Source organism: Amorphotheca resinae, assembly GCF_003019875.1.
Source record: "Amorphotheca resinae ATCC 22711 unplaced genomic scaffold M430scaffold_7, whole genome shotgun sequence".
NCBI lineage: Eukaryota > Fungi > Ascomycota > Leotiomycetes > Helotiales > Amorphothecaceae > Amorphotheca > Amorphotheca resinae.
In genome coordinates this window covers 1797293-1822540 of record NW_020194477.1, presented here as the reverse complement: position 1 = coordinate 1822540, position 25248 = coordinate 1797293, and the positions used below count along the sequence as shown (strand labels likewise).

General features: G+C 48.5%; 11 protein-coding genes across 11 annotated transcripts; 7 read left to right on the top strand and 4 right to left on the bottom strand.

The window, feature by feature from the left end:
* Window positions 1–7813: 7813 nt before the first annotated feature.
* On the top strand, window positions 7814–9235 carry M430DRAFT_141894 (hypothetical protein; the record flags this gene model as incomplete). The annotated part of the gene is made up of 4 exons (XM_024862735.1): window positions 7814–7922; window positions 7973–8242; window positions 8298–8429; window positions 8489–9235. The coding sequence occupies 4 exons, from the start codon at window positions 7814–7816 to the stop codon at window positions 9091–9093; spliced, it is 1116 nt and encodes a 371-aa protein (XP_024720617.1). The 3' UTR covers window positions 9094–9235.
* A 280-nt stretch (window positions 9236–9515) lies between these two features.
* M430DRAFT_35660 (hypothetical protein) lies at window positions 9516–10520 on the bottom strand. The gene is made up of 2 exons (XM_024866785.1): window positions 10183–10520; window positions 9516–10112 (listed from the first exon to the last, which is right to left on the bottom strand). The coding sequence occupies exons 1-2, from the start codon at window positions 10424–10426 to the stop codon at window positions 9562–9564; spliced, it is 795 nt and encodes a 264-aa protein (XP_024720616.1). The 5' UTR covers window positions 10427–10520; the 3' UTR covers window positions 9516–9561.
* Window positions 10521–10742: 222 nt separating this feature from the next.
* M430DRAFT_35659 (hypothetical protein) lies at window positions 10743–11562 on the bottom strand. The gene is made up of 2 exons (XM_024866784.1): window positions 11130–11562; window positions 10743–11077 (listed from the first exon to the last, which is right to left on the bottom strand). Exons 1-2 carry the CDS (start codon window positions 11343–11345, stop codon window positions 10889–10891), a joined length of 405 nt encoding a protein of 134 aa, XP_024720615.1. The 5' UTR covers window positions 11346–11562; the 3' UTR covers window positions 10743–10888.
* Window positions 11563–12046: 484 nt separating this feature from the next.
* M430DRAFT_28812 (hypothetical protein) lies at window positions 12047–13970 on the top strand (the record flags this gene model as incomplete). Its single annotated transcript, XM_024865822.1, has 3 exons — window positions 12047–13352; window positions 13677–13699; window positions 13752–13970. 3 exons carry the CDS (start codon window positions 12047–12049, stop codon window positions 13968–13970), a joined length of 1548 nt encoding a protein of 515 aa, XP_024720614.1.
* Window positions 13971–14675: 705 nt separating this feature from the next.
* Window positions 14676–16312, top strand: M430DRAFT_123167 (hypothetical protein). Its single transcript, XM_024861872.1, has 3 exons — window positions 14676–15283; window positions 15336–15982; window positions 16043–16312. The coding sequence occupies exons 1-3, from the start codon at window positions 15147–15149 to the stop codon at window positions 16165–16167; spliced, it is 909 nt and encodes a 302-aa protein (XP_024720613.1). The 5' UTR covers window positions 14676–15146; the 3' UTR covers window positions 16168–16312.
* On the top strand, window positions 16285–17702 carry M430DRAFT_123165 (hypothetical protein). Its single transcript, XM_024861871.1, has 2 exons — window positions 16285–17425; window positions 17475–17702. The coding sequence occupies exons 1-2, from the start codon at window positions 16615–16617 to the stop codon at window positions 17549–17551; spliced, it is 888 nt and encodes a 295-aa protein (XP_024720612.1). The 5' UTR covers window positions 16285–16614; the 3' UTR covers window positions 17552–17702.
* Window positions 17703–17768: 66 nt separating this feature from the next.
* M430DRAFT_20061 (hypothetical protein) lies at window positions 17769–19523 on the bottom strand (the record flags this gene model as incomplete). Its single annotated transcript, XM_024864208.1, has 5 exons — window positions 17769–18196; window positions 18250–18426; window positions 18702–19232; window positions 19295–19428; window positions 19498–19523. The coding sequence occupies 5 exons, from the start codon at window positions 19521–19523 to the stop codon at window positions 17769–17771; spliced, it is 1296 nt and encodes a 431-aa protein (XP_024720611.1).
* Window positions 19524–19735: 212 nt separating this feature from the next.
* On the top strand, window positions 19736–21679 carry M430DRAFT_123160 (hypothetical protein). Its single transcript, XM_024861870.1, has 3 exons — window positions 19736–20156; window positions 20212–20494; window positions 20551–21679. Exons 1-3 carry the CDS (start codon window positions 19872–19874, stop codon window positions 21375–21377), a joined length of 1395 nt encoding a protein of 464 aa, XP_024720610.1. The 5' UTR covers window positions 19736–19871; the 3' UTR covers window positions 21378–21679.
* M430DRAFT_123156 (hypothetical protein) lies at window positions 21664–23297 on the top strand. Its single transcript, XM_024861869.1, has 4 exons — window positions 21664–21829; window positions 21986–22061; window positions 22118–22343; window positions 22402–23297. The coding sequence occupies exons 1-4, from the start codon at window positions 21733–21735 to the stop codon at window positions 23044–23046; spliced, it is 1044 nt and encodes a 347-aa protein (XP_024720609.1). The 5' UTR covers window positions 21664–21732; the 3' UTR covers window positions 23047–23297.
* On the top strand, window positions 23182–23680 carry M430DRAFT_252406 (hypothetical protein). The gene has a single exon (XM_024865207.1). It carries the CDS (start codon window positions 23317–23319, stop codon window positions 23608–23610), a length of 294 nt encoding a protein of 97 aa, XP_024720608.1. The 5' UTR covers window positions 23182–23316; the 3' UTR covers window positions 23611–23680.
* M430DRAFT_123154 (hypothetical protein) lies at window positions 23538–25230 on the bottom strand. The gene is made up of 2 exons (XM_024861868.1): window positions 23703–25230; window positions 23538–23658 (listed from the first exon to the last, which is right to left on the bottom strand). Exon 1 carries the CDS (start codon window positions 25190–25192, stop codon window positions 23777–23779), a length of 1416 nt encoding a protein of 471 aa, XP_024720607.1. The 5' UTR covers window positions 25193–25230; the 3' UTR covers window positions 23538–23658; window positions 23703–23776.
* Window positions 25231–25248: the final 18 nt, after the last annotated feature.

Sequence of the window (25248 nt, the reverse complement as noted above, 5' to 3'; positions counted from 1 at the left end):
TAGTAAAAGCCTTAAGGACTTCTTCTTCCTTGTCTTTTGTAATTCCTTTCTAGCTGTTACCTTACTTCTTGCCTTTACTACCTTCTTCTTACCTCTTAATTAACTTAATAGTAGCTTTAAGTTTACTATTAGCGTTTAATTAGTCGTTAATCTTCTTTTAGACATCCTTCCTTAGTTTCTACTAATTAGGACGTTAGGTTAGTATTAAGTAATAGTAGTTACAGTAGTTGTAGTAGCTACTATAGACACACTTTAGCTTGTTATTATTACTATTACTACTACTACTACCTCTTCTACTAAGTGTAGCGTCTATAGTTAGGAAGGCACTATAGTGTCTAGATCTAGACACTCTAATATCTCTTTAGCTCCTAAGGTTAAGTTTAAACTTATCTAATACCTCTTTAAAAGTTATCTTTTCCTTTCTAAGGATCTAGTAACGTACTATTTTAACAAACTAGGGATCTATATCTTCTAATCTATAAATAAAAGCCTTGATTAGCTTATTACCTAAGACTTTAAGTATGTTGTTAATAGAGTAGGCTAGGTAGGCGGACTTAAAGCGTTCTACCTAAGTAGTAACAGACTATCTCTTTTTAGGTTTAACACTAGTACAGGCAAGATCCTCTAGTAAGAGATCTTCTCTTACATCGTTAGAGGGGGCTACCTTTTTCTAGAGTTCTACTAGGATATTATATACTGTCTCCTTAGCGTTAACATACTTAATATAGTCTTTTCTTACTAATCTAGTAATTAGAGAGCGTATGTCTCTAATAGATTAGGTTAAGCGTTTATACTCTCTAAGGTTTTTGTTATAGTATCCTTAGTAGATATAGTACTATTCCTTTTTATTATTAGAGAGTTTAGCGTAAGTAACTTTAGATCTGTTAGTAGGTTTGCCTTTTATATCTTCTAGATCTAGGAGCTTTAGTTCCTTTAGAATAGAGAGTTCTTCCTTAGTAGTAGCTAGATTAATATATGTCTAGACTTCTACGCTAAGGGCTTTGGATTTTATAACTTCTATCTAGTGATCCTACTCTTTAGATCTATTTAGAACTAGTATATTACTAGGCATGTTACTAGTATTAGTTAGTAGAAGTATGCGTTAAAAGAAGAGGTAAAAGAAGGAGGTAAAGGCGACTCTTGTTACTAAAGAGTAGAAGGGGTAGTCGACGTGCTTCTACTAGGTAGCAAGTACTACTAAACTAGTCGAAATTAGGTGTGATTCTACTGTTAGTAACAGTTTTAAACAGCTATTAGTAGAGTTTAGAACTAAGTAGCTTAAGGGATGTAATAAGGAGTTAGATTAATCCTTTTTAACGCTGTTTAGGAGGCTCTGTAATCCGAGCGCTCTAATTAGCTAAAAAGTCGTTTTATATTAGACAGGCTTAGTAATCTAAGCGCTAATTAGTCGATAAGTTAATTTATATTAAAATAACCGAATAGCTATTAAAGTAACCCGGGCTTATAACTATTAGATAAAAGAGGTTATATATTACTATAAAGAAGTAGTAATAACAGGCGAATTTAAGTGTTTTTAGTAGTACAACAAGTAGATTAAATTAAACTAAATTAAATAGAATAGAGGAGAGTCCCTTACTCTATATACTTAAAAAGGGGGTTGCTATTTACATGTATAGGCGCTGTATCCGCTATAAACAAGGTATGTAGGTGCCTAAGTGCCTAAATCCTAACAACACTATAAACTATTAAAAACAGGGTGTAAGGGATCGATCCCTGTATATTGATCAAGGGTCAGTTGGTAATTATTATTATTATTGTTCTTACTACCTATGCCTACTGTATACAGAACCTCTATACTACATAAATCACGTAGTAAAACCGTACTAAAGCCGGGTAAAAACCTACGTACTACTACTTGCGTTTACACTATTACGGCACCGCTAGGGCGCCGGGTCCTTATCGCTACCCTACTAGAACTTAACCTTCTAGCCTAGTAATACTAAACATAACGCTAGCAAGGCGCTAGTAAGGCGCCGGCTACTAGTTAGGGCTACTCCCCCTCCTATAACTCCTCTACTAGATAGCGCTTAGCTAGACAGAACTATAGGAATCGGCTAGTAGATAGTAGCTAACAGGTTAGTATACAAGCGCTCTTACCTTTCTCTATTACTACTATAAAGTCGCGGAACGTCTATAGTACTCTTAGGTAAAGTACTTACTGTAAGGCCTACTACTATTAATCTAGCTACTAGTAGTTAAGGGCTAGGTAAGCTACTGTCTCTAGGGCTTTACTATAGAGGTACTAGGAGGTCGCTACCTCTAGTACTCTACACTTAAAAAGGAAAGCCTAGAGTCTAACTTTACTAGTACAGATCTACGTTAAAAGAGAGCTCTTGTGTTTATAAAGAAGTAAGTACTTCTTAAGGGTATCTACTAAGAGGACAGATAGCGCGGCTAGGGCAGCGCCCTAGCGGTATACTAGTAAGCTATTGTATTAAGACTATCGTGCCTTCTAGTTCCCTTATAGGGTCTCCTCTAAGGGAGAGTCCCTATACTAGTCCTTTACCTACGCGGCTCGGCCTACCCCGTACTTAAGTAACGTATAAGGTAGTACTATAGCGGTACTATAGTAGCGTCTCTAGCGTTATTAAAGACAGGTCGCTACCTTATTATAGATAGACTATATAAGTTTACCCTTACCTATACGTTTAAGACGTTATTTAAAGTCTACTACCTACTTGTTAAGGTAGAGGTCGAGTAAGGGCGTAGCTATTTTAGACTTAAGGAACCGGACAGGTATCGCCTAGTACGCCCTTACGATAACGTAAAGGCACTATAACTACCTTATAGCGAGGTCCTTTACGATCTCCTTAGCTCGCTACCTAGAGGGGTAGTACTAGACCCTTGTACTATATACTATAGCGCTCTAGATCACCTTCGTATAGATCTCCCTTACGCGTAGCAGGCTACATCCTTACGCGGACGCGGTAAGCCTTATAAGCACGAACTACTAGGTAGCGAACTTTTGTTTAACGGCGCTAAGGTAGCCCTTCTATCTAAGCTTCTAATCTATCTAAACTCCTAGAAAGCGCGCCTCTTAGACCAAGGGTATAACCTAGCCGTTAAGGTAGACAGGCGTCGTTAGTACGGTATAGGCGTAGGTAAGGTAAAAGAGCTTACTCTTTTTTAAGGCGAACTCTATCCCTCTTGTACGCGACTACTAGCTATATGTCTACTACGCCCCTTTAAGGTACTAGCGTGTCTCTATCGTGTCTCTACTAAAAGCTAAGAGGTTAAGGTCGTTAGTAAACCCTACTATAATAAGGCCTGTATAACCTTATAGTAGCGTGTACAAGCTAGTAGTGTAAAGGAGGAAGAGGATAAGAGAGAAGAGCAAACCTTACGGTACCCTTATAGTAACTTCCTAAGGTAGCGCCGCCTCCTCGTTAAAGAAGAGACTAGCCGTCCGGTTAGTAAGGAAGCTATATACCTACTGTACTACCTACATAAGGAACCCTAGGTACTAGAGAGTATAGAGAAGGCGTGTATAGTTTACTATATTAAAGGCGCCTTTAATGTTAAGTTAGAGGAAGGACGCTATAGCCTTATAGCTCTACGCTATATACGTAGTGTCGACTACTATTTTAACTATAAGGTCTGTTAAGCGCTACGGCCGGTTCCCTATCTGTGTTTCTAGGAGGAGCCCTTACGACTCTATAGCGTTAGTAAAGCGCTAACTAATTACCGACTTAATTACTTTACCTATTACGTTTAAGAGTAATATTAGCCTATAGGCCCTAGCGGTTTGTTACTACTCGAGGGTCTTTCTAGGCTTACGTAGTACTACTACCTTTACTACTTTAAATTACGCGGGAAAGTGCCCTAGCTAGAGGCTCGTAGTCGCTATTAGCGCGAGGAGCTTGGCTAGGGGGCGCCTATATGCCTTAAGGAAGCTAGTAGGTAGTAGGTTAGGGCCCGGCGCCTTTTAAGTACCTGTCTTTTAGAGAACGTTAGTAATATCTACCTCTGTTATAGCGTTATTAATAGTAAACCGTTAGTACTACTTGTTCTAGAGGTCTAGAATAACGTCGCTAAGATTAGCTGTTAATTCTAGAAAGAACCGCCGGCCTAACACTATTACTTTATTATAATAGCTCGTAGCTAGTGCCTCCTTATCGGCGCCTTATAGAGGTAAGAGTAAGGCCGGTTCTAAGGGTATATAGCTATAGAGCCTAGCCTACCTCTTAAGACTCTAGAGTTTCTGTTAGTCCTTTAAGGTAGTAGTAAGGGCGCCGTGCTAGCTCCTAGTTTTTATATCTTAGATCGTGTAGAGTTAATAGGTACTAGCCTACTAGAGGTCGCGCTAGTAGAGCTTAGTTAGGGCGGTAGCGTATTAACGGCGCGCTACCTGTACTTACTAGACGGCCTTAAGGACCTTACCGTTCTACTAGGGCTTAGTACGCCCTTAGTTAACCTTCTTTCTTAGGGTAGATATGTCTATAATACGTACAAGCTAGGAGGTAAGTAAGTTAACTACCTTATTAACCTTATAAAGTATGTCTAGTAGCTCTAAGGGAAGGTAGAGCCTCCTAGCCTTGATCGTTACTAGTTCTCGGTCTATTAAGGTCTAGCTCTATCCTAGTACCTTTACGGCTCTCTCCTAGTAATCCCCTACTTAGGTAATAACCTTAATTAGCTAGGTATAGTAGTTAGATCCCTTATACCCTAGGTTACCTTAATAAGTATACTAGAGCGTCGCCGTAACCTACGCGTAGTTAATTGTTGAGTCCTGTTCGTTATATCGCTACTATATTAGCTCTCCTTAAGGTGTGTATAGCGAGAGCTACTACCTATAGGCTAGATAGAGAAGGGTCTCTAATTTAAGGGTAGTCCTACCGGCTCTATCCTAGAGTAGGTAATAGAGGTTTATGTTACCTATAACGATCTGTAGCCCCTCTAGGTCTTCTCTAGTAAGCTGCTAGAGAGGGCTAGCCTAGCCTAAGGAGTTAGGAATTAGCGAGTATATTAACTAGATAGTAACACCCTATAGAGTAACGTAACACTAGTCGACGCCTGTCTCTACTACTTAGGTAAGAGGTAGGTACTACTTGTAAACGTAGATAGCTACTCTACCTTTGCCCTTATAGACCTACCGGTATTTTACTTACACTAGGTAGTAGACTGTCTTTATCTAAGTATTGTACTATAGCTCCTAAATCACTATAACGTCGACTTCGCGGCTATCGTAAAGTACTATTAAGGCGAGGCTGTTCCTTCTTATAGTGTTCTAGTACACTATTATTAATTTTATTACTAAGAGTCTAGGATCTGTGATTCTTACGTTATAAAGGGGTCGCTAGACCCCTAGTTAGCCCCCTAGCTTAACATCTTCGTAATATCGTGGCTCTAGACTGTTATAGTGTCTAGTGCCCTAATAAAAGGGCGCCCTCGCCTTACTAGAGTCTTTGTTATAGGCTTCTTACTATTGCCTGTCTATAGTCTCTTATATACTACGATCTAGTAGCTATCGTTACTGTCTTACGAGGACACTAGCGTAACGCTAGGTACCCGGCTAGTAAAGCTACTCTTAGACACCTTAAACTGTCTAGGCCTCTATTAATATACGGCATGTGCCTACTCCTTTACCTTAAGGGCCTTAGGACACTAATAGTCTTACGCCGCGTATAGTCTACTATAGTTAACGTATCTCTTTCTACTATTAAGTTAAGGGTACTCCTCTTTACCCTAAGGGTACGCCGCTCTCGCGTAGTAGCTGTACTAGGCCTAGTTCTTATAGAACTACCTAATGTAGCCGAACTAGTAGTATTAAAAGTATCTTTAGATTTATAGGTCGGCCGAATACGGCTTGTAGTTAAAGATCTAGGCTTACTAGATTAACCCTTGTTTATACAGGCGCGTCGCCGCGTTAGCGCTCTAGAGGTATAGTACCGCTATTATAAACTTTACTATAAGGGCCCTAACGGGTTTAACTTTAACCTTTGTAACATAAGGCGCGTAGGCTTAGATCTCTACTAGTAACGCTCCTAGCTCTACCCGTATAATCCGGTCTACTAGCAGGCCCTTTACGATTACTACAAACTTACTCTCGTAGAGCTAGGCCGTAGGCCCGAACGCCCTCTATACCTAGCCCTAATCTTAGATCACGTTCTTTAGTATAGCCTCTTTAAACGTAAGGATAGTGTCGCTACTAGGTAGCTAACAGGTCGCTACTACCTTAGCGCCCCTAATCGCTATGTTAGCCGCCGCTACTACTTTAATAGCGCTACGACGTACTAGGTCCTTTATCTGTCTGTCTACCCTAATCCTTAGCTCCTTAATCCGCCTCTCTAGTATAACCTGTACTCTTGTTAGGCGCTAGCTTACTACTAACGCGTAGGTAGCCTAAGGGGCCGCCGCTACTACTAGCCTTTAGAAGGCCTCTTCTAACATCGTTCTTAATTGTCTGATCGTTACTAGGTTATCGTTAGAAAGGGACCTAAGGGTACGCGAGAGAGTCGTCGTGTTCGTAGCTCTTGTCTCTACTACTGTCGTCGTTATAGCGATAAGGTCGCGTAGGAGACGCGACGCCTCCTCCTCCTTGCCTAGTATTACGTAAGCTTTGATTCTTTGTATGATTTTCTCTGTCTTATCGTCCTTGTTATCCCTACTACTCTCTAGCTCCTCGCTACGGCTCTTAGTCAGGGTATAGGAGTACTAGCTCCTACCTGTAAGTAGGTAGTGCTAGCTCTGTTCGAGTCTAGTACACCTACTATCCGTTACTATAGGCTCGCCTATAGTCTGCTAGCACTCTAAGGGGTATCTGAAGGTGCTGATTTCGATTCTATCGTTTGTTTTCAAGTTTTTAGGGTAGTAGGGGGCGTGGACAATTAGTAAGATAAAAGAGGTATTCTCAGTTGGTAATTAGGGGAACAGATTCCGTATCCCGGTGGTAATTGACCCTGCTGTTTGACATATACCTATTGGCGAGACAAAATCAATCATTATTAATACATGTCCCTAGAGTTGACTTCTCCCATGCCTTGTGGATAGGCGTGTATTGCAGGAGGGACACGAGAGTATCGAAGTAGTAGCCAACGATTACAAAAGCGAATATATACTTAGGTGCCCGCGAGATACGAACAGCGGTAGAAGTTCATACAGCGATTTGCCAATGGGACATCTTCTCCGTGCGCCTCCCAGAACCAGGAGTGCGACAATCTGTGCATCGACAGCGATTCTGTAACCTGTCATCCCATACCGCATTGACCAGGGCAAATTCAGCTGGCAAGACTTGGCGCGCGTTTCGAGAGTCGAGAGCAATATTGGTCTGGAATTGTCGTCGAGGGTGTTGATGTCCCTCAGATTGGTGGGTCAAACATGGTCATTTACCGAATCTGCTGTTGAAGGTCGGCTCCTCATCCTTGCGCCTGTCATGAGACTCGAGTATCATTGCTGCTCTTCCTACCCACAGACGTGGTGGCCATCTACCGTTGGTAATATGGCATGATACCTGAAACGTCGCCCTGTTGTCTGTTTGTTTCTCTGTTGTTCTGGAGATCCATCTTTTTGTACTCAGCAGGTTGTCTTGCCAATGGTGGACAAGGATATCTGCTACAACCGATGTAGGAGATGAGGCATTTCGCATTCTATGAACCTGAACGTTGATGGTCATTATATATATCTTCCAGTAGCAAAGGTTTGTCTCCTCTTCACCATCCGTCTCTCTTCTTTCACTTCATAACTCTCCTTTGATTATTTCTTTTGCCCCCAGATTCAGAGGTCCCGGTGATCTGCTTCATTTCGCTCACTCTAATTATCCACTCATTTGTGCTGGTCACCAAATCAACTCGAGATGTACTCAACATTTCTCCTAGCAGGACTAGTTGCATTAGCAAAAGCTCATGGCGTAATTCTCGCTGCTCAGGGCCTTCCGGGCTCTCCCGCGAGCGTTGGATTCCAAGGTCGGTCAACTGTTCGTGGACAGGTCCCACGCGTTGCTAATACTGGGAAGTTGATGCCGCTCTGGCACGTAACTGCACAGGCATTAGTCCTTGCCAACAAGATACAACCATTATCCGTGACTCGGAGATCGCGGCAAATATTGTCAACGAATGTGGCCGTACAGAACTGACGGGTAATATCGATGTGGGAGAGAACACAGAGAATGCACTCGCTGCAGGCGCCGTCACTCAAGTCAAAGCGGGTACCAAGATGACAGTCACAATCCATCAAGTCAACGCAGACGGCGCGGGACCATACACTTGTGATCTCGATCAAACTAGTAAGCTCTGAGAATGACTTTCGGGCTCATCTGATCACTGACAGTAGGTGTGCAGGCAATGCCGGCATAATTTCACAGAACCTTACGGTTACGAACAATATCCCCGGAGTAAACGGTCTCTCCCAGGCCAAAGAACAAGATTTCAACATTACTGTTGAGATGCCATCTAACCTCGCGTGCACCGGTGGTATGTTCAACTTGGTCCTTTATGCGTAGTAAGATTCGAGTCTTTTAACAGGTATGCAGCATCGACTGGGAATGTCTGTACTGTCCGTTGCCGGAATAACGCTCTTGCTGGTCCCTTCGGCGGCTGTTTCGCTGTTCAACAGACGGACGTAACGCCATCTACTAACTCAGCCGACCAAATCACAACATCCCAATCGCTAGACGCTATCAACAAACAGATCGCACAAAACCAGCTTGATCTTCCTGCTGCCATTGCTGCGAACCAGATTGCTGGTGGAACAGAAGCTGAACAAGGCGTCGCTGCCATCTCTGGTGAGTGCTATCATCTTTGTTTATATCAACCTTCTCACCTTTCCTGGTTTCGGACAGTGTGCGCTAACATGATTTCTCCTGTCATTATAGCACTTCTCGGACTCACTGTAACGTCAAAAGCCGCCCCAGTGCAAACCATTGCCGCCAACTCTGGTGGTGCGGCGGCGGCGGCGGTAGCTGCGACTACACCAGCCGCTGGCAATTCAGCTGCAACGGCCGCGGCATCTCCTAACAAGGGGTCTACTCATACAGCACCAAATGGCAAGGGAAAGAGCAATAACCAAGCAAGATCTATGAAGTGGGCGAAAAGGATTGTGTTTGGTGATTTGGAGTCGGTTGATCTGGGTAACTAACTGATTGCGCAGAGTGTGGTCGTGGATCGTACTGGATGGATCGTAGTGAGATTTGGCCATCAGATGCAGATATTCCGTGTATGAATCCTTGCCTGAGTGTAGACATGTGTCAAATAATTGACTTCTGGGAATGCTAAACGTGAAAGCTCGCACTGCTGCTATTCGTATTGAGTTTTGCCCATCCGGGGAAACCAAATTCCGTGGCCCGGCGTGTACCCCCCTTCCGGGACGGAACGGAGAGTCGGCGTCCGGGACGGCAGTACCTGGGAACTAACCAAATTGAGCTTGACGCAGCCGATAGGGCTGATAGAACCTGCCCTACCGAGGTACCGAGGCGAATGTACTAATGTAGGTACCTACCTTTACCTTGTACAGTACCATTCCCAGATCTTACTCTCGGGCACCATAGCAAAGAGTCTTGTCAGGAAATCATCGAATAATTTGCTAGGGGTGAGAAGAAAGTGGAGATTATCTGCTATTTGCATGCTCTAAAGCAATGACCACTGCGCAAACCAATATGAAGCAATTCAAACCCGTAAGCCGTAGAGATGTCTTTAAAGACTCGATCTCCTTTCTCAAGCCTGTGATGATTCCGTCTTTCTGGACGTTCTGGTCTTCAGCAGTTGCAAGAGATTTCTTCATTTCTGCCATTTCTGCCATTGCTGCTCTTTTCTTTGCGTCTTCCCGGATCTTTAAAGTCTCGATCTCCCCTCTCAAACCCGTAATGATTCTGTCTTTCTGGACGTTCTGATCTCTAGCAGTCACAAGAGATTGCTTCATTTCTTCCATTTGAGCCATTGCTGCTCTTTTGTCATCCTTGTCCTTCTTTGCGTCTTCCCGGATCTTGGCGATAGTCTTCTGCGCATCCGCCAATGCTTCTATCGTGAAATCATGCTCCTGGGTCAGATGTTCATTGATTTCCTTGTATGTCTTCGCCTTCTCGGGTGATAGGCTTTCTGACATCTCGGATGCCTCCCGGTATCTCCTCTGTCGTAGCTCCTTATGCTTGTCCATGCTTGCTAAAAAAAAGAAAGAAAAAGAAACTGTCACTCCTTGAAACGCAGAAGGAAAGTTCTCATGAGAACATACCTGTGTGTAAAGACTTGACCTTTGACTGCATCAACTTCTCATCGTCTCGTTTCTGCTTTGCCTCGGCATCCCTCTTCTCTGCGAGCTTATTTTCTTCTGTCTTCAATGCTGCTTTTCTTATTCTGCGTTCAACTCTCTCCCTGGCTAAGTCTGAGGGGAGATATTCTCCAACAGCGTCCCAAGACATCATCGTAAAGAATATCGTGGATACTGCTTTCATTACATCCTCGGCAGCCGCCTTCATTTCTGGAGTTATCTTTAAGGAATGTAGGAGTTTTTTGTCTCTTACCAGATATTGGTTGAGCGTGTTTATATCCCCATTGTCCGCAATCTCTTTGACTCCTGAATGGAACATCTTATTCCTTGTAGCATAGTTTCTAAAAACTGAGATGATCACTTCGGGGTTATCAAAGAGGTCAGGGACGAATGTGTAAGCGCGCTTGATAGAATCGATGTATGGCGTTTTGGCGTCGGCGTTTTCGGCTTTCGCAGCGATTTCTAGGTCAATATATGCGACGAGTTGCCTAGTGGAGTCAATGGTTTGGTCACGAAATTCGAGACCGGCGAGCAAAGGATCGTTCTTCAGCTCGTGGTTCATCAATGCTAAATAGTCGCCATAGTGACCGTAGAATTGGTATTTGGCTGTCTCGAGGAGTGCTTCAGAGGGCTCATTGCTGATATTCGCCTTCTCCTGCTCGACTTGAGCTCAACGCTTTCGATTATTGGCCATCAGCTCCAGACCCTTAATTTCTTCTATAAGAGCTTCAAACTTCCCTTGCGACTTGTGCGCTTCTGGACCGAGATCGCTACGGGAGTAGTCCTTCCTAAAAAGTACATTCGCTCGCTCATATCTGAGTTTGAGGGTTTCAAGAATTTTCCGAAGATCCAAGTGTATCTACTAGTGTTAGAATAATATAGCAATTTAGAATTACGCAAAGCTCACTTACATTCTCAGGGTTCTCCATCTCTTCCGTGGCGTGAATCAGACCAGCCTGAATGGATCCCCAGAGCCATACGCCTTGTTTTTGTGGAAAGATTTGGGAGATACTATCAAAATCTTTCAATCCCGTAATGTCCATGTCGCTTCTGCGAGGAGTCTCCTCGTCTTCGAGTTTGTGCACTTTGGCCGGTGCTGGCGGTGGTGTTTGAGTTGGGTTCGACATGGTTGACTGTGTGTTGTTGGAAGAGGGAAAAGATTTGAACCTTGAGTCGTTTAATAAGCTGATTCAAAGGTTAGGAGGAGAGCAAGAAGGTTCACGAAGTAAGTTCTAGATTCGAGAGTGTCGAGTCTATGTCTAGAAGGTGAGAAGACCACAGAAAGGTTCAAGAAGTAAGTTCTAGATTAGAGAATCAAGAGTGTCGAGTTCTAGACAGTGTGAGGAGGAGATCACAAGAAGGTTCAAGATTCAAGAGCGTCGAGTTGAAGATAAGGAGACACAATGTTAGTCTGGACTGGTTAAGGGGTTTAAGAAATGTGGTACTAACTAAATTAAGCATGACTGTGACGCAACCAATAGCCGATAGTATAGAGGAATCTACCTACCTATAGGTAGTATTAGATAGTAGGCGTATAGGGAAAATATAGAGAGTAGACTAAAATACTGGCAAGCTAATATAACTTACCTTAGGGAGCGGTAGAAGGATATATATACATATCCTAGTACTAGGCCGTGCATTGTACGCTACTAGGCGAGGTATATATGAGTTAGACTTGGAGCTTGAAACATCGATCATTCAAACCACTCTGGGCCTGCTTCTTCCCTTCAAAGAACCAACCATTCATTCGCCGCCCCGCGAACTTCACCCCCCCCCTGATTCACTTGACAATACCAACACGGCCAGAGAATCCTCAGATCCCAGAAGCATGGAGTTTCGGACGAGAGGCGCAAAAGAAATCCGCAAATTGCGCCAGCACCTGCCCTACTGCAGCTTCTTCCATCAGGGCCAGTTCTGGGCCAACACTCATTCACATCCTACCCCACGAGACCCAACAACCTCTGCTCCCACAATTCAAGTCGAGCCAACATGGATTAGTGAGGGACCTCGAGGATCGCGTCACCGTCTCGACAAAGCCCCTTTCTCACTTTGGAGTGACGAGGTAAGTGACTATACGACTCCCACCGAATCTCAGGCAAAATGGATATTTGAAACCTACAATGCGACACGTGTAGATTGGATCGTTCCATTCCTGGTCGTCACCACAAGTAGCCCGTCGCTACCTGACCATGGCGGCTTGATCAGTCTGACACTTGGCTGCACGCCTGTCATCTTCGTATCCCAAGAGACCACAGATAGCGGGTTCAGAGCTGGTCCACCCCAAGTTAATGCTCTGCATTACGTATGCACCTCGATGCCGGACCCCCTCCCTTTTACATCTAAACCCTGGACAGACCCGAGCGATGAGGAAGTGAAAGCAATCCTAGATCATCTACAGGTGTCTCATGGTGTACATATTCAAGCATTGAATTTCATATTTCCTGACCTTATCATCGAGATCCTCGACGATGGGAAGACATATCTACCAGAGACTCTACCTGCGCGACTCGGGGGTTGGCCCGTTATGTATCATTACCGCACTCCTGGAAGCACAGCATTTTGGGATGCCCCGATCACTATGGCTCGACAAAGAGAAATCAGCAGTCCTTCCAGCACGCAGAAGGGGGATGACACCAACTTTTTGAATATTGGTAATCGTATGATTGGTCCTGGGGTTAGAGTGGAAGGGTCTGAGAAGGTCTCAACCGCGGGTGTCCGAATCAAAAAAGGAGAAGCAGTTCGAATTACCTTGGCGAACCACAGCTTTGAGGGCTGTGAGCGAGTTTTCCATCCGGATGGTCATGCAGGAGACTGGATTGGAAATATAACTGAGAGATTTCCAGATCGTGACTGGGCTCTAGCAACTCTTCATCCGTCAATATCATTCAGCAACAATCAGATCTTCGAGTGTCCTACGCCAGCATCAAAGTTGGTCATGGGACAGGAATTGAAGCTTCGGGAGTGGTACATCTGCGATGGGGTCACGACTGGGAAAATTGCTCTTCTATACTCCGGCGTAAGGTATCTGCGCTCTGAGGATGAAACCAACGGCATTATAACGATGGCAGAGCTCCAACCAGCCTCAGTTTACTTCGGGCGAGGCCCCACAGGAGGGGATCCGGAGGTGAAGGAAGGTATATGTGGAGCAGCCATTGTGCATGAGCTTGATGGGTCAGTTGCTGGATTCCTCCAATTTATAGATCCACGGGGTTACTGCTTTGCCCCATATCTTGACAAGCTGATCCAAGAAGGTTGGGAGTGTTATTAGATGGCAAATCATTCATATTGCAGACACAAGACCAGTAAGCTATGGTTGAGGTAAAACTATGGATTACTATACTCTAGCTTTTCTAACTCATTGTATGAATTGCTAATCTACCTTAAAGGTTCTAGGGTTTACACAAAGCACGTACTCGACCAAAGTCTATTAATGAAGCGGACTTAGACACAGGTTCTAGTCTGTTACAATAAGCTTATAGAGGTACAGAAGAGCTCTTCTCTGCTTGGACGTACTAATATGGATCCAAGCCTAGTCACTTGATAAATACACCGTGCTTCCATTCACGACTCCTTATCCTCCGACCCCAGGACTCCACACAATAACCGTAGCAACCACGGCAGCAAAGATGGCATACAGGGGCCTAATTGTACCCAACATGCCCGCACTGGTCAAAGTCGCAAAAAGCCCACCTGAAGGAGTAAAGCCACCGTACATCCGCGACTGGAAGGCAGCAGTGATGGACCCTTTGTGAGCTTGTAACTTGTAAGTGCCCGCTGCATCTTGAATTGAGAAATGGCGTTACTTACTGCCCACAACTCCATCAGGCCCAAATGCACCAAACCTGAGCAGAAGTGCAAACACGATTGTGGATGGGATTAACCAAGCAATAATAGTTGCGACGATATCTAGGTGAGAGCGTAGGTTAGAGCTTTCGGACTATTTATATATAATGTGCGATTGGTAAATACACACGGGGCTGAGAGATCTAACTCATGATATCACTCCAGTATGTAGTCGGCCAGTCCCACATGGCTGAACAGTCGGAAGCAACGCATTGATGGAGCTGACGAGTGGCGTTATATGGAGCTCACCCTTCGATCGGGTTATCAACATATCGACAAGCCCCCCTGTATGCATAATACCACCATTCGGTGGATGTCGGTCTCAACTGTCTTAGACTCCTAGGTAGACAGACGGTCATAAATGGCCTTTTTCTGAGGTCCTGAGCGCAACTTCATTTCTGTGATCTATTATATCTACCTAGGTGTACTTATGGTGTAGATGATGCCCTGGAAGTCAGATATACAAATATATATTTGAAGGCGCGGATATTGCCGCAGAGTGGTAGGTAGCGGCGGCGGGGTGCGCATGCATCACGGCTGTGCTCATTTGGTGATCGCCTAAGGTATCTTCCTGTTTTCCTGCCGGCTGAGGGAGGCGTCTATAGCCACCGCGGGGGGGGTGTGTGGATCATCACGCGACTCTCGAGGCGACTCCCGTTCAGCAAGGCGATTCAGCCTCGTCACCATCGCCGGCATTCTGATCAACGAAACGCTGCTCTGGTGGAGAAGCGTTGGCATTTCCGTGGCTCAAAATCCTTTTTCTGCTTTCCCAGGGTCTCCAACTAGCGGGATTCTTTTCCCGAGCTTCTCTGCCCTCCGCGGGGCGGAAGGACGCTTTCGTTCTCTCTCATCGGCGCCCTCCGCCAGGTCGAAGCCAGCCCGCCCGCCCCCCTCGAAAAGGCATATAAAGACTCCAGAGCCAGCTCTGACCCAGAGTTCCAACCTCGATTCATATTCGCATCCATTCGTTGCACTCATCGATACAGCTCGCGATCGATAGCGTGTCACCTCGGTTCTATCAATTGTCTGTCTATACCTATACCTGACCTCCTCCCCCCAACCAGCCCTTTCAACACCACGCTGCCATGGCGTCCGTAGCTCAAGCACGTTACGGCAAGGACAATGTCCGCGTCTACAAGGTCGAACGGGACGAGAAGACCGGCGTCCAAACAGTCACGGAAATGACTGTCTGCGTATTGCTGGAGGGGGCGATCGAGATATCGTAAGCTGGATTCTATCCCGTTCCGCGCGCGACGGCAGCTGACGATATCCAGGTATACCAAAGGCGACAACAGCGTGGTCGTTGCTACAGACTCGATCAAGAACACCATCTATATCAAGGCGAAAGAACACCCAGTCACCCCTCCCGAGCTCTTTGCTAGCATCCTCGGAACCCACTTTATCGAGACCTACGCACACATCACAGCTGCACACGTCAAGATCATAACACATCGATGGACACGAATGACAATTGATGGGAAGCCTCACCCCCACTCGTTCTACCGCGACGGTGCCGAAACGCGCAATGTGGACGCCGTCATCCGAAAGGGCCAGGGGATTGACATCCGCAGCGGGATCGTAGGGCTGTTGGTGCTGAAGAGCACCGGCTCGCAATTCCACGGCTTCGTGCGAGACGAGTTTACAACCCTGCCGGAGGTTTGGGACAGGATATTGTCCACGGACGTCGATTGCGGGTGGGTCTGGAAGACCTTCTCAGGATTGAACGCCGTGAAGGCTTCTATCCCCAAGTTTGATAAGGCGTGGAATGACGCCAGGGAAATCACCATGAAGACATTCGCAGAGGAGGACAGCCCATCTGTGCAGAACACCATGTATAAGATGTGCACGAAAATCATGGACGCGGTCGCAGAGGTCGAGACGGTGGATTACTCACTCCCTAACAAGCACTACTTCGAAGTTGGTAAGCATAGCACCCTCGGAGCGTCGTCTTGAGTAGCAGCTGCTAATCCTTTGACCTTAGATCTGAGCTGGCACAAGGGTATCAAGAACACCGGCAAGGATGCGGAAGTCTACGCTCCCCAATCAGGCCCCAACGGGCTTATTCAAGTCAAAGTCGCACGATCCCAGCTCTCATCGAAGCTGTAGATCTATCTCATTGTATATAAGTAAACGATACACACGATAAACCTGATATCGGATTTGGAGGTATGGTGGTTTAGAGTCGGGTTGGCGCTGATTTGGGGCAAATGTTGTAAATAAGAGCTTGCAGATATGGATTACACTTTTTGACTCTATGAACCCTCGTGCTGTATGTCGACGCCCTCGCCTCCTCGAACATGTCGTAGCTCTAGGTAGTAGCCTGCTAGAAGAGAGGATTCTTGGTGGGTTTGCACCCGCTCCTTATTGTGCATTCAACATACCAGGTGGTGATTTGCCGCCGTCGTGGTTGGTGCACACCTTGGTGATGTGCTCCCTGGAAGCGCGGAAGAAGTCGTATCGTCGGTACGTATCGGTCAAATTGCAAAAAGTCCGCCGCGGCTTTTCAAGCAAATCCCTTGACAAGACTTTTTATCTGCCAACAACTCCATAGAAATGGCTCTCCAACACGGCAATCCCGCGGACCTTCTTCCCGTCCACTGGAAATCGCAGATCGCTGCCTGGTATGCGGAAGATACCCCCTCGTTCGACTATGGAGGGTTCGTAGTCGGTGATAGCGAACGAACTGCTACGCTCTTCGGGAAATCGAAGGGAGTCCTCGCGGGAGTGCCGTTCTTCGACGAAATCTTCGCACAAGCTGGCTGCACGGTCAAGTGGCACCTGAAAGAAGGGGCCGTCGTCGATCCGGGGCCTGCGGGAAAGATTGCTGTCGCGACAGTGACAGGACCCGTGCGGAAATTGTTGCTCGGAGAGCGAGTGGCCTTGAACACCTTGGCCAGATGTTCTGGCGTCGCGACTAAATCGAGAGCAATGGCAGAGCTGCTCAGGGAAGCGGGATACACAGGTATTCTCGCGGGCACAAGGAAGACTACACCGGGGTTCCGGCTGGTTGAGAAGTATGGGATGATTGTTGGCGGGGTGGATGGACATCGTCACGATCTTTCGAGCTTGACGATGTTGAAGGACAACCATATCTGGGCGCGGGGGAGCATCACAGAGGCGGTCAAGGCTGCAAAGGCTGCAGGCGGGTTCGCACTTAAGGTTGAGGTCGAAGTTGATAGTGAAGCTGGTGCGGATGAGGCCATCGCCGCGGGAGCGGATATCATCATGTTAGATAACTTCTCCAGCGACGGCTTGAAGATTGCAGCCAAGAGCATCAAGCAGAGGTGGGCTGGCAAAAAGGAATTCCTGCTGGAATGCAGCGGAGGCCTGACCCCAGACAACGTGGGCACGTATATCAATAACGGTACGTCTGGACGGGATGTCTCCCTGTTACGCACTAACTGCCAGCACAGATATCGATATTATCTCTACAAGTTCGATCCACCAAGGAGTACCGCATGTAGACTTTTCTCTAAAGATCGACCATTGAACCATTCAATCAACCTATCAATGTTCAAGATCCGTCTGAGCGTGGATGCTTTCGTGAGCCTGACTTCGACCTCTACAACATACCTTAGGCAGTGATCAGAGATCGTGAACCTCTCATACCCTTATCCTGCAGACTTATACGGTAGGGCTCCGTTGTAAAGTGTGTTATACACTTCTCAATAATGAAATTCGTCTCAATTACTATGTGAGTAAACCGCCTATCTTTGACTAGCGGTGCTCGCTCTTCTACTCGGCGGCTGCTGCATCGTGAATGAACTCGCCCTCCTTGAAGCAACAGCCTGCATCCCCTGGCCTAATGCACCCGCTGGGCTCGAATCCACCTCACCGTCAGCATCGCCCTTGCCCTCATTATAGGCAGGATGACCTGGGGGTAGTTTCTGCGCTCCGTAACCAACAACCTTGCAGATATTGACTGTGAAGCCATTGGTGGCATTGTGAAGCTGCTCGTAGAGGCGTTTTTTCTGATATTCGCGATCGATGGGCACTTGTATCAGAGGTGGGACGACGGGTTGCGGGTTCCAGTTGCTGAGACCGTGCATGACTGTTGTAAGTTCTTCATCAGAGTCGACAGGTCCATTGCCTGCTTCTTCCTCTTCGAGTGGGGCATTCGCATCTATTGCTGCTTCTGTTGGGCCTGTCAGTCATAGTTGCAGAAGAACCGGGGAGGGGAAGGTGTACTTTGTTGCTTGGCTTGGTTCTTCTTTTGGTATGCAGCAAGAAGCATGTCGTATGGTAGTGAGCGACCCCCAACTGCACGCTTTGCTCCCATCGAGTGGCTCTTGCAAGTGAGAGATCGAGCACAGCGAACCCCCTCTTTGATCAGCACACCACATTGCCTTTCGACGTCGACAGGACCTAAGAGTCATTCTCTTTAGCTGAGTGTACACATACTCGCACCCAGGGACGCAGAGAAATATCTATGTGCAAAGTATCGGACAGACTTGGTCGTCTCAGGATTGATGGATATTCTCGGTCAAGCAACTTCCTCCGGTATTTGATTCCGGGGCAGATTCGATACCAACAACAGCAGTACGTTGATCGGAAATAGATGGTATATCCTGCTCAATAGCACGGGGCGCAATATAAAACTCGCAATAGAACCTGGTATAAATCAAAAATGGGTGACATACCTTTCGGTTTAGGAGCCTTGGGTTTGGGCTCCTCTTTCTTCTTCTTCTGCTTGGGCCCTTTCTCCGCATCTCCATCAGCCTTACGCTTCTTGCCCTTCTTCGTCGGATCATCGATCTCGACCTTCTTTCCCGCACTCTTCTTCGCGCTCTTCAATCCTCCAGGAACCTTCTTCTCCGGCGACGCATCGTCTTCAACGTCGTCGTCGTCGTCTATTCTCGTATCGCCGTCTTCGTCTTTCTTAGCCTCGCCTTCCATCTCCTTCTTTTCTCTCTCCCTTGCCTCTTTCTGCTCTTTTTTCCTCTGTGCCTTCTCCTTTTTCGCTTTCAAGCAAGCTACTACATGTGCCTTCGCCGCTGTCTTCAAGACGCTCTTCTTGCAATGCTTGCATTGGTGCAACTCGGGAGAATCTTCGAGGGGTCTCCCGGTCGCAAATGTCTCCCTGGCGGTATCATCCAATTGATTCACAACCGGGCCCGGTGACGCAGGAACGGAATTTGTAGAGGGGGTTTCGGTGCCTTTCTTCTTATCGTCTGGGTATCGGTTAGGAATGCGCTTGGAGCACTCGATTGGGGTGGGTTTGTACTCGACCTACCATCAATCACGCTCCCATCGCGCCAGTTGCCAGGCTTGTTATGCTTCGGCGCAGGTTTCTTCAGTTTGATTGTGGTTTGGGGTTTGTCTTTTGTTTCCTTCTTGGGCGCAACTTTGATGGTAGACTCGTCGTCGCTCGCGAGGGAGGCTGAGACAGGAGTTAGCAGAATTCTTTCTCCGGTCGCGGCAGTTTGAGTTCAATACGTGCCTTTGCTCTGCCCGGTCGCCATGGTCGTCCGCAACAGCAAGCGTGATGGGAGAGGGCGTGGTCTGGGGAAGGGTTGATGGATTCTGGTCGGGCGGGAGCCGTTATCACCAGTGAGGCGGAGAGACGAGGCTACGGCCCTGTGGAGAACGCGGGTGGTCAGGTGACCAACCATCCCCTTTCGGGCGCAGGGACACAGCAAGGCTTCGTCGGCCGAGGATGACACTCTTTCGGCAACGATAGCAGAAAAATATGTGTATGCGGACCTCCTGTTGAACTCCGCTGCAGCAGACTCGAGATCAACAACCCTTCAATGCCCCTCTGAACCTCTGAACCTCTGTTTTCCCGGGCTCCAGCGTATACTCACCCCGCCATGTCTGAGGATGCCCCGCGGACAGACCAAGGTGCTGCCGACGAGGCTCGAGATGCGCCAGCCGCCCCCACCAGCTCGACAACCCCCCGCGTACAGACCAGTACTACGGAAATAGACAGCACAATCATACATCCAGGCTCGGTGCGGATCAATGTGAAGGGCGCTTTTATTGTCGATCAGGATTCCGCGTCTCCCAGTGGTACGCCTGCGAGTCGACCGAGCTATGGCACGAAAGACATTCGATTACCGTATCATACCGCGGTTGTCAGTCATATTGCTGTGGATGTTCGTGCACCCTCCGCGTCTTCTCATGTCCTGCGACTGATTATAATAACGGCAGATCGGTGGAACCCTAGCCAAGCTTGTCTACTTCTCCCGCGAGCCCTATTCTCGAGAACCAGGTGGCCGCCTGAACTTTATAAACTTCGAGACCAACCGTATAGACGACTGCATAGAGTTCATGAACCAGCTGAAGATGAAGCAGCAAACGCTCAATGGATCAAAGCCAGAGGAACTGTGTGTTATAGCGACAGGCGGGGGAGCATACAAATTCTACGACAGGATCCGGGACGTCTTAGGCGTTGATGTGCTGAGAGAGGACGAGATGGAGTGCCTAATCATTGGTACGGAGACGCTCTCCCGAAGACAGCGAGCAGCACAGACTAACAGACCCAAACAGGCCTTGACTTCTTTATTACAGAGATCCCCCGCGAGGTGTTCACGTATAGTGAAACACACCTAATGCGCTTCGAAGATCAGCGATCAGACATCTATCCCTACCTCTTAGTCAACATTGGTTCTGGTGTTAGCATGATCAAAGTCTCCGGGCCACGGGCGTATGAGAGAGTCGGAGGGACCTCCCTCGGGGGCGGAACACTATGGGGCCTCCTCTCCCTCTTGACTGGCGCAGGCAGCTTTGACGAAATGCTTGACCTGGCCGAACGAGGGAACAATGCCAAGGTCGACATGTTGGTAGGAGATATCTATGGGACCGACTATGGGAAAATAGGATTGAAGAGTAGCACAATTGCGAGTTCGTTCGGAAAGGTATTTCGTATAAAACAGGAGGCAGAGAAGGGCACAGAATGCCAATCCACAGATCCGACATCAGTCGATGATCGACCTCCTCCGGCCGCGGACTCTCCTGCGGCCCCCTTCTCTTCGGCGGACGTCTCGCGGTCTCTCTTGTATGCAATCTCGAATAACATCGGGCAGATTGCGTACCTGCAGTCGGAGAAGCATTCCCTCTCGACGATTTATTTCGGGGGCAGTTTCATCAGAGGCCACCGGCAGACGATGAACACGCTCAGCTATGCCATCAAATTCTGGAGCAAGGGGGAGAAGAAGGCATATTTCTTGAGGCATGAGGGATACCTTGGCGCAGTGGGAGCGTTTCTGAAGAGACAGCCCCGGAATTGGGGGAGGAGGGGGAGTTTTGAGGAGGGCGTTGGGCTGGGGACGGAGGCCAGGGCAGAGGCGGGGTCTCGAGCAGGGGCAGAAGAGTGAGAGAGGGGATCATCATGGTGTTGTTGTCTTTCATGTGGGACCGAAGGAATGAATCCTTGACGAGGCGTGGAGAGCCATAGATAGATTTGCGTGCGTGCGACTTGAGTCGACTGGGTATCCGCCTGGAAGTCGTAGATGTCTATATCACAACACAACAAAAGGGTTATACATACCTTAAACAAGCCCCTCTGCAGAAAAGCCATCATCGCATTCGATTTCGCGTGGGCCTCGCTCGCTCTCGCTCCCGCGCTCCCTCGCTGCCCCGCAAGTTGTTAAGCTGCAACAACGGGATTCTTGCCTCGGCACCCTCTTCTCCCTCTCCACCACGCTCGAGCGCGACGGATGACTGGGAACCATGAACGGGATGCTGGAATACCAGACACAAGGCTTCAATGGCTATGCCGTGAAGTACTCGCCTTTCTTCGACTCGCGCATTGCCGTGGCCAGCTCTGGTGCGTACCCGATTGCCTTGCTCTCCCTCTTCTTCTCCCCCCAGGCGCAGGCGCAGGCCCTTGCCCATTCATTGACTTGGCCTGGGAGCACGCCGTGCCAGAAAAGTCCCCAAGTCCCCCTCATCCAGGCCATCATTCTGCTAACACGCGTTCTAGCAAATTTCGGGCTTGTGGGTAATGGGCGGCTGTATATCTTGGGGCTGACTGCGGATGGGATTCAGGCCGAGAAATGGTATCGTCCGCTCCCAGCTGGTGGAAGGCAGAAGAGGTGTTCATGTGTGCTCGCAGGTTCGATACGCAAGACTCCCTCTACGATACGGCATGGTCAGAAGCACACGAGAACCAGATCGTTGTGGCGTGTGGCGATGGGTCGGTGAAGCTATTCGACATCGCGCTGAACAACTTCCCCGTGCAGTCATGGCAGGAACACAATCGAGAGGTGTATTCCGTATCGTGGAACCTGGTCTCGAAGGACACATTTGCTTCGAGTTCGTGGGATGGGACCATCAAAATCGTACCGTCCTCTCTGCCCCTCCATGTCTTGCCGCCAGCTAACATGAACCTACACACAGTGGTCACCACAACGCCCAACCTCGATCCTCACTCTCCCTACCCACTCCTGCACATACAGCACCGCCTTTTCCCCTCACTCGCCCTCTGTCCTCTCCTCTGTCTCGTCCGACTCGCACCTACGGATCTTCGACCTTCGCACACCCGCCTCTGCGTCCAACCACCTCGTCCACCTCATCCCTATCCACGGCGCCCCGCCTGCCCCCGGCTTGCCAGCCCGGCAGTCCTTCCCCCCTTCCGAATGTCTCACGCATGACTGGAACAAGTACCGCTCCAGCATCATCGCCACCGCGGGCGTCGACACCATCATCCGTACCTTCGACATCCGCAACCCGAAGGCGGGGCCACTAGCACTGTTGCCGGGGCACGAGTACGCGGTGAGAAAGTTGGCGTGGAGCCCGCATCTCAGCGACGTGCTGCTGAGTGCCAGTTACGATATGACATGTAGGGTGTGGACGGATGGGACGAGTAATACTCAGCAGGACGTGTTTCGAGGTGGGGGAAAGGAGCTAGGTCGGTTGGGTCGGCATACAGAGTTTGTCACAGGGGTGGATTGGTGTTTGTTCGGAGCGGAGGGATGGTGTGCGAGTGTGAGTTGGGACCAGAGATTGTTGGTTTGGGACGTGAGGGCCGTGATGGGGCAATGATGGGGGATGTGGAGATGTGAAAGACTGCCCTGCTACGAGGAGACAATGATACGCAAGGCCGAGAGGGAAAAAGCACCAGAGGATCATGACGGACGTCTATTATCGGCTCATGAGAGGATCCAACGTCTATAGAAGGGGCATCGACGAAGCACGAGGAAGGATACCACGGCGTTATGGCGTTTGTAGAAACACACGCTGAGCGTTATATGGACGATGCATTACATGTAGCACCACCCTTCTTATAGACCCAAGGAATGCTAATTCGATTCCATGATCATTCCCTACCCCTTGGTTCAGCACTGGGTTGGGGACGAAGGATATTGGCCACACTCCTTGCGGCATGAGAAAGGCGTCCTCTTTACCCTAGCGGTCGCAGGAACTTTGCGATTATATCTATCCAGATGCGAAAGTCTCGATAAAAGTACCGCTCGAAAGGGCAAGTTCACGGAAGTTATCAAGACCATCGGTTACCTTGCAATATACCTAGTATCACGCACTTTCATTGGAGGTATTTGCGCCTCGGTATTGACAGCTTGGGTTTACAACTACATAATACGTAGGTAGGAAAGCCTGGTGAACGCTCAGGCAAGCTAATTCGGGGAGGATAGATACCTGACCGGATTAGGACTCAAATTATCAGAGGGGTGGTGACATACCGTGCTGCCAACCGCATCACCTGGCTTTCAAAGTCTATAGAACAACAGGTATCTGCTATCACTATCACTACGCCCTATCGAATCAAGGTCTGGATTTCCTCGGCCGTGAATCCAAAGAGGTGCAGCAAGTCCAGTAAGCTGTCCCCGTTCAACCTTGCCTTGGCTTCCATCTGCACCAGCGGCTTCGCATTGAATGCCACCCCCAGTCCAGCTGCCTTCATCATCAATAAATCATTCGCGCCATCTCCAACAGCGACTACTTGTTCCAAGTCTACATTCTCTTTCTTTGCGATCTCGAGAAGAAGATCCCGTTTCCTTTCTGCGTTGACGATAGTGCCAACGACTTCCCCCGTCAGGGTACTAGTAGCCGGGTCAGATGCAAGGGTGTTTGCATATGCATAGTCGAGCCCTAGTTGATCAGCAAGCCATTGAGTCAAGGGGATGAAGCCACCGGACAGCACGGCTGTCTTGCACCCTAGCCTCTTGAGTGCTCTAACCAATTCCTTCGCCCCTTTCGTAGGCTTAATCACACTCCTCAGTTGTGTAAAAATATCGGCATCAACCCCCTTCAGCAACCTTGCCCGCTCTCTCAAGGAGGAAGAAAAATCCAGCTCTCCATTCATAGCTCTGGCCGTAATAGCAGACACTTGTTCTTCGACGTTTATGGACGCAGCGATCAAATCGATAACTTCTTGTTCGATGAGAGTCGAGTCCATATCAAATACCACCAATCGCGGATAGCGGCGGAGGACGCTGTCGGCTTGCAAAATAACGTCGACATTCCATTCCTGCTCGAAGCGATAGATGAGCTCGTGTCTGCGCAGATCGTCAAGTGTGAGGTAGGCTGGATCGGGGGTCGGGGAGAGTGTGAGCTCAACGATGGTGGGATGATCCGGGTCGTCAAGACAGCGATGGGAGGAAGAGAGAGGCGCGGAGCTGTGACGGGAGGGCAGAGAGCTGATGATGTGGAGGAACGAGGTGAGGCAGAGGGGGGAGATGTAGCTGCCGTAGAGGTGGTCAAGCGGTTCTGGGTCGGGGGGAGGCGGCTCCAGGGGGAAGTCAGAGAGCGTGCGAACAGGCGCGAGGTTCGGGGGAATGGTAGAGGAGGGATTCGGGGACGGCGAGCGGCCATGAGGCACATCCGTGATCACCGCTCGGGGGGCCTTGGTCTTGTAGAGCAAGGTTGCGATGAGGCGGTCGGACTGTGTGCCCGAGGGCGGCTGGCAGCTCGAGTGCGAGAGCGTGTGGTTGAGCCCACTGTCGATGATCGTCGGCGGCGACTGGGGCGACAGAACGCCATTGAAGGGCTGGATTGGCTTGGGAGAAGCGACAGAGGTGTCGCGCAAGCCCTCGACGATGCTGTCGATGCCCTGGCGGCCATCCTGCTGGGGAGGCCGGTACTGCTGGTGCTCCTGGAGATAGGAGCGGCTGCGAATATTGGCATTGAAGCTGGGGCGCGCGACCTTGATGGGGGCAGCCTGGTCGGCCATGGCGGTGGTCGACCTCTCTCAAGGACGGCGCGGTGGAGGGGTTTTGGGGGGGGGGG

What these genes read in the sequence shown, in the direction of transcription:
- M430DRAFT_123167 (XM_024861872.1), top strand. Translation starts at nt 15,147, where the DNA reads ATGGCGTCCGTAGCTCAAGCACGTTACGGCAAGGACAATGTCCGCGTC. An exon ending in GAGGGGGCGATCGAGATATC is followed by an intron (nt 15,284 to 15,335) that starts GTAAGCTGGATT and finishes GACGATATCCAG; the next exon opens with GTATACCAAAGGCGACAACA. An exon ending in CAAGCACTACTTCGAAGTTG is followed by an intron (nt 15,983 to 16,042) that starts GTAAGCATAGCA and finishes CTTTGACCTTAG; the next exon opens with ATCTGAGCTGGCACAAGGGT.
- M430DRAFT_35660 (XM_024866785.1), bottom strand. Translation starts at nt 10,426, where the DNA reads ATGAAGGCGGCTGCCGAGGATGTAATGAAAGCAGTATCCACGATATTC. An exon ending in GGTCAAGTCTTTACACACAG is followed by an intron (nt 10,113 to 10,182) that starts GTATGTTCTCAT and finishes TCTTTTTTTTAG; the next exon opens with CAAGCATGGACAAGCATAAG.
- M430DRAFT_35659 (XM_024866784.1), bottom strand. Translation starts at nt 11,345, where the DNA reads ATGTCGAACCCAACTCAAACACCACCGCCAGCACCGGCCAAAGTGCAC. An exon ending in AGATGGAGAACCCTGAGAAT is followed by an intron (nt 11,078 to 11,129) that starts GTAAGTGAGCTT and finishes TAACACTAGTAG; the next exon opens with ATACACTTGGATCTTCGGAA.
- M430DRAFT_123156 (XM_024861869.1), top strand. Translation starts at nt 21,733, where the DNA reads ATGAACGGGATGCTGGAATACCAGACACAAGGCTTCAATGGCTATGCC. An exon ending in CATTGCCGTGGCCAGCTCTG is followed by an intron (nt 21,830 to 21,985) that starts GTGCGTACCCGA and finishes CACGCGTTCTAG; the next exon opens with CAAATTTCGGGCTTGTGGGT. An exon ending in GGGATTCAGGCCGAGAAATG is followed by an intron (nt 22,062 to 22,117) that starts GTATCGTCCGCT and finishes GTGTGCTCGCAG; the next exon opens with GTTCGATACGCAAGACTCCC.
- M430DRAFT_123160 (XM_024861870.1), top strand. Translation starts at nt 19,872, where the DNA reads ATGTCTGAGGATGCCCCGCGGACAGACCAAGGTGCTGCCGACGAGGCT. An exon ending in TCAGTCATATTGCTGTGGAT is followed by an intron (nt 20,157 to 20,211) that starts GTTCGTGCACCC and finishes TAATAACGGCAG; the next exon opens with ATCGGTGGAACCCTAGCCAA. An exon ending in GATGGAGTGCCTAATCATTG is followed by an intron (nt 20,495 to 20,550) that starts GTACGGAGACGC and finishes AGACCCAAACAG; the next exon opens with GCCTTGACTTCTTTATTACA.
- M430DRAFT_252406 (XM_024865207.1), top strand. Translation starts at nt 23,317, where the DNA reads ATGATCATTCCCTACCCCTTGGTTCAGCACTGGGTTGGGGACGAAGGA.
- M430DRAFT_123165 (XM_024861871.1), top strand. Translation starts at nt 16,615, where the DNA reads ATGGCTCTCCAACACGGCAATCCCGCGGACCTTCTTCCCGTCCACTGG. An exon ending in GGGCACGTATATCAATAACG is followed by an intron (nt 17,426 to 17,474) that starts GTACGTCTGGAC and finishes CTGCCAGCACAG; the next exon opens with ATATCGATATTATCTCTACA.
- M430DRAFT_123154 (XM_024861868.1), bottom strand. Translation starts at nt 25,192, where the DNA reads ATGGCCGACCAGGCTGCCCCCATCAAGGTCGCGCGCCCCAGCTTCAAT.